The sequence below is a fragment of the Rutidosis leptorrhynchoides genome, chromosome 8 (assembly GCF_046630445.1).
Source record: "Rutidosis leptorrhynchoides isolate AG116_Rl617_1_P2 chromosome 8, CSIRO_AGI_Rlap_v1, whole genome shotgun sequence".
NCBI classification, from domain to species: domain Eukaryota; kingdom Viridiplantae; phylum Streptophyta; class Magnoliopsida; order Asterales; family Asteraceae; genus Rutidosis; species Rutidosis leptorrhynchoides.
This window is the reverse complement of record NC_092340.1, coordinates 20,024,283-20,030,125: the sequence shown is the minus strand read 5'-3', so window position 1 is coordinate 20,030,125 and position 5,843 is coordinate 20,024,283. Positions and strand designations below refer to the sequence as shown.

At 32.8% G+C, this 5,843-nt stretch overlaps 1 protein-coding gene across 1 annotated transcript; it reads left to right on the top strand.

Annotated features, from left to right (window-relative positions):
• Positions 1–1,943: 1,943 nt before the first annotated feature.
• Positions 1,944–4,056, top strand: LOC139862696 (F-box/LRR-repeat protein 12-like). The gene is made up of 2 exons (XM_071851319.1): positions 1,944–2,014; positions 2,746–4,056. Exon 2 carries the CDS (start codon positions 2,755–2,757, stop codon positions 3,796–3,798), a length of 1,044 nt encoding a protein of 347 aa, XP_071707420.1. The 5' UTR covers positions 1,944–2,014; positions 2,746–2,754; the 3' UTR covers positions 3,799–4,056.
• Positions 4,057–5,843: the final 1,787 nt, after the last annotated feature.

The window sequence follows — 5,843 nt, the reverse complement described above, 5'->3', positions numbered from 1 at the left end:
ATATTAATAAAATTGAAGCACGTTTCCACCTATGCACTACCCTATCAAATGCCACATATAGATCATGAGTTAAACCCATATTTTTATCAGTTGAGAAAATCATGCAACAAGCCGACAGTGGCGGATCTAGAAATGGTAGTCACTGGTGTCACCGGTTAAAATCCCAAGATATTTTCTACTAGATAGCTTATTTTAATGATGTCACTCAAAAAAATTTACACTATCCAGTGGTGTCACTAGTTAAAACCTCCAAAAAATTTCCACTACATCGCGTATTTCAGTGGTATCCTGTGCTACCACTCAATTACTAATACATCCGCCCCTGCAAGCCGATCTCCTCATTTAACTCCTTGATTATCGGATTGGGTTTTGGATCCACCCAGATCAAATACTTCAGCGTACTCTTAGATCAATGTACTCTTAGATAGGAACTCGAAAAGATTGACAAACACTAAAACGATAAAAGTAATGTAGACAAACAATTTAAGGGTACCGATGTTGAAATATTAACATATGTCCTGGAAATATTAATTGTCGATTGTGACAAATTATACTTTTCGAGTTAGGGGAAGAAGACAGACAACCCATTATCTATATACTTTAGAATGATGATTAATAGAAATCTAAGACAATCATGTCGTTTTTTACAATTCTCGGTTTTCACCAACACTAAACTGTTAATTGCACATATTTGTATAAGGTAATTGATAGCTCACAAAACTAATCGTTCGAGAAGCCCACGTTTAATTTTTAACGGTATCTGAATTTTAAAGATTTACTTCATACAATTGATGTTTACAAGTTTTTATGGTTGATCATCTTATCACAAGACGTTTTGGTCTTCTTGGTCACTTTTTATTTCATTTTAACTGACGTTTGTCAACGTTAAACAAAAGGAACACTTTTAGTGCAAAATAATTACGCGTATATTATATATTGTACGTACTTGTACTATTTATTTGTGCGTAACCTTAGTAAAGAAACATGTATTAAACCACGTTGTATCTGTTTTATGTAGTACTCGATTCATCATGCATAGGAAAACAAAAAACATGTAGTTTTAAAATTAAAACCATGTATATATATTTCATATACAATAAAATATCTATCCTTGATATACATGTAAATATACGTTAGTTAAAACCGTGATAGTAAATGCATTTATATAAATTATATCAGCCCAACATGCCATTGTCGTTTTGTTTATCAAATGATCTCAATTTTGCGTCTAAAATTGTCGTTACCTAGTGTTCCTAATACAATAATGAGACACGTGGTTGGTGATATACCCATCAGTTTCTCACTTTTTTCATCGGTTCATGATACAAAATTCTTTTCTCTCTGCCTGTTCATGGCGATTGTTCATGGCGATTGAAAGTTGATTTTGTGATTGCTTCTTCCGAGTGCTTCAATGATTCTAATAGAACCGTGTCATCGCTATCATAATTCTTACTAGTTTATTAGATCGACCAAGTATATGTCATCCATGTCCTAGTTTTTACTTTTATATAACATAGCGAATTTACGGGAATTAACAAGCAGATAATAATATAACTAGAATTAATGAAATATTCATTTGAATTCAAAATTTAAGTTGAGATCTTATATAATCAAATGTGATTGAATCTTTAAAATCACATGTGATTGTCATGAAATCACATGTGATTGCCCGCTAATTTTAAATCCTAGCCAATCACATGTGATTGTCCTGTTTTTTTAATTTTATTCAATTATTATATTAATCTAAAGCTTGAGATTTATCTCTTAAATCTCAACTTAAATTTTGGATTAAAATGAATAATTATATTAATCTAAGAAGGGGCCTGAGGTTGGGCTTGCGAGATTGATTGATTATTATTAAAAGCCCATATACGAAATTTGAACTTTATTTGTACTTTAGGTTTCAATAGATCGACAATTCTTATATCCTTAAATTCTACGAAAGCAGTTGCGAAACACAAGTACTTCGTATCTGTTAGAAGAACTGGACTGCGGCTCTTTCAGTCCCGACCAGGTAATCGATTTAAACAATTTGAATTTTAATCAAAATCATAATTACTGTATAAACGAACGAGATCTTTCTTTCTGGTGAAAAATAAAAATGTGTTGGACTTTTTCAATCTCGATCTGGGTAAGCGTAATCGATTAAAGGTAATTACTCGATCACATGTAATGTTAGATTCAGATTTTTTTTGATTTGGTTTATTTATTTATATGTTGATTTTGGAAAATTTGCTGTCTAATACTACTCGGTACTAGACTTGTCTACCGGAAGTTAATTGTGAATTGATATAGTTGAACTTGACGAGTCATGTGATTGTGATCTCTTTATTACAGTATTTGATAATATTTATTACAATTTGTTTGTTGATATAAAGCCTTGCATAATTGTAGTTGATCTGTAACCCATTGGTGGTATATCTTACAAGATTAATTCTTTTCTTCTTTAACGGGTAAAAGGAAATAACTTTAATCTTCATACATTTTTTTTCTTCTTCTTTGAAATCGTAGTGTGTTTAATAATATATATGTATTGTTTTTTTCACTGTCTATTGTTTCACCTAGGATTTAAACAGGTAATTGTTTTACCAAATTAATTATAATTATAGTTATAATTATAATTAGGGTTTGTATTGTATTCTTTGATTAAATGATGCAATGCAATTTAACTGATTTAGTTACTGTTGTTTTTCCTTTTGATCTATCTACAGTCAGATATTGATATTGATGGAGAGTTGTTTACAGATAAATGGAATGGATGTTAATAGCGAAGATGGAAAACAGGGGTTGTGTCTAATTACACAGCTTCCGGATGACCTTCTGAGCCTCATTTACCGGAAACTATTCCGAGTGAGTCATGAAAGGTCTTTTAGACGAACGTGCCGTCGTTTTCTTTATGCCGCAATTTTAAGTTGTGAATGCTTGGATGATGTTAAAACCTCAACCGTGTTACGTAATTCATACAACCGTTGCGAGTCGATTGTGCTTGGTGAATGCCTTAAACGTTATATGCATTTTGGGTCACCGCCATATATGGCGGCTCTTCAACTTTCTTTCGCTACCATTACGGACAATGGATTGGAAACATTAACCAAATATGCTAATAAATTGTTAACGAATGTGTCTCTTATTGGCTGCCAGAACGTAACAGACACTGGAATTTCGCTTCTTAAACAGAATTGTCCTCAACTTCGAGCACTCAAGATGTTTAGTTGTATCAAAGTTGTTGGAGTAAGATCCGAACAAGGTTTTTCGTCAACTTTGACTTATTTAGAAGCCGATTCACACGTCCTTTACCCGAATGGACTTTTAAGTGGAGGCGGTCTTGAGTATCTACAAGTTTATCATTGTGGTTACCTTAATGAGAATCAACGTCGTTTGGCTGCAATCGGTTGTGCGGCAATCGGTTCAGGCATTGCTAAAAATCTTAAAATCCTAACTTTTTCGAAATTGTTCTTTGTTATGGACGACTGCATCATCATGAAAATATCGAAAGGGTGTCCTTATCTTCAAGAGTTGAGCTTTGATTGTTGTAGTGGAATCGGGCTCCCTGATTGGGTTTCGATTGGATCGAATTGTCAAAATTTGGAGAGACTACATGTGAACAAATCAGGGGACCTTTGTGATAGAGGATTACTAGCTTTAGGTAATGGTTGCAAATTGTTATCCGTGTTGTACATGACGGATTGCCCAAAAGTTACTTCACAAGGAAAAGAGTGTTTTAAGATACAGAGAGCAGATGTCAGGATATTACAAATAATGGGAAAGGAAGGTTTCCCAACTTGGACACGTGTGTAACTAACTGATAATAGACTAATACCCTGTTTTTTTAACGAAGCGGTTCAGCAACATAAGCAATTTAACGAAGTATATCCCCCGGCGGAATTGATGTTATGTATTACTCGTATGAATTACCCTTTTTTTGTGATTTTTCTTGTAATTTTAGTGTGTGAAAACATATTTCTTTGAACTGATGTTATGTATTCTGAATACCTTGTTTTTTTTTTTTTTTTTAGTGTGTGTGAACATATTTCCTTGAAGTGATGTCATGTATTCTGAATACCTTTTTTTTTTTTAGTGTGTGTGAACATATTTCTTTGAAGTGATGTCATGTATTCTGAATACCTTTTTTTTTTTTTTTTTTTTATAGTAGATTTCACAATGCGTACCATACAAATAGTGTCTTCAAAGCTTCAAAGCAAAAACAACCGCGGCTAATTCTAAATCATGAGTAGGGTAATTTCGTTCATGATCTTTCAATTGTCGTGAAGCATATGCTATAACTTTATTTCTCTGCATCAAAACACAACCCAGACCAGCGCGTGACGCATTACAGTAAACCACAAAATCTTCCGATCCCTCTGGTAAAGCTAAAACCGGCGCTTGACATAACAACTGTTTGAGAGTCTGAAAAGCCTTTTCTTGTTCATCAGTTCATCGAAAGGCTACATCTTTTCTGGTTAACTTATTTAATGGACCTGCTATTTTAGAGAAGTCTTTGATAAACCAGCGGTAATAACCTGCTAAATCCAGAAAACTTTTAATTTCTGTCGGAGTTTTCGGCGAGTTCCAATTCATTATGGCCTCTATTTTGGATTGATCCACTTTAATACCCTGCTCACAAATTACGTGGCCCAGAATCTGCACTTCCCGTAACCAAAATTCACACTTAAAGAACTTAGCGTACAACTGTTCCTGTTTCAGAAGTTCTAATACCAACCTCAAATGTATTGCGTGATCCTTCCCGGTTTTTGAATATATCAAAATATCATCTATGAAGACAATCACAAACTTGTCGAAATACTGACGACACACTCTGTTCATTAGATCCATAAACACTGCTGGCGCGTTCGTTAACCCGAATGGCATAACTAGAAATTCATAATGACCATATCTTGTTCTGAACGCTGTTTTCGGCATGTCAGTCTCTGCAACACGTACCCGATGATACCCTGAACATAAATCAATCTTTGAAAAGTAAGAAGCACCCTGTAACTGATCGAATAAATCACCTCTTCTCGGTAACGGATACTTATTCTTTATTGTTCTCTTATTCAGATCGTGGTAATCTATACACATACGAAGCGACCCATCTTTCTTTTTCACAAAAAAAACAGGAGCACCCCACGGTGAAGAACTTGGTCGAATAAACCCCTTATCTAACAGTTCCTGTATCTGAGACATCATTTCTCGGATTTTTGACGGAGCTAATCTGTAAGGAGCTTCTGCAACTTGCGTAGCACCTGGAACTAAATCGATTTTATACTCTACTTCACGTACTGGAGGTAACTGTAATAACCCGACTTTTTCCGTTAACTTTTCGTTAAAAAACATAACAACCGTTACTTAAAATCTACAATTTTATATGTAAATTTTTTTTTTATAATATACTACTATTAATATTAGTTACATTTTTTTTTTTTGAAAACACTACGGTTAGTGAAAACGAAAAAAAAATATATATATATTTTAAGACAACAAAATGTATGATTATTAATTTTAATAATTAGGTTATATAACAATTGAGTTTTGAAAATTATTTTAATTAAGTAGGATGATGATACTTATATTTTTATTCAACAAGTATTTATACGCGTATTATGCGAACGTTTCTAGATATATAGTTTTATACACTAATAATTCAAACTAATAAATGAATTAATAATTCAAATTAATAATTCGGTTTAATAATTCAAACTAATAATTCAGTTTATTATTATAATATTTTATATTATATAATGGATATAAAAATTCGCAACCCACTTGCCAACTACTCCCATAATTTACGTAACACATGACTTATAAACATTATAATTACTCTATCATATAATTTAAATATTATA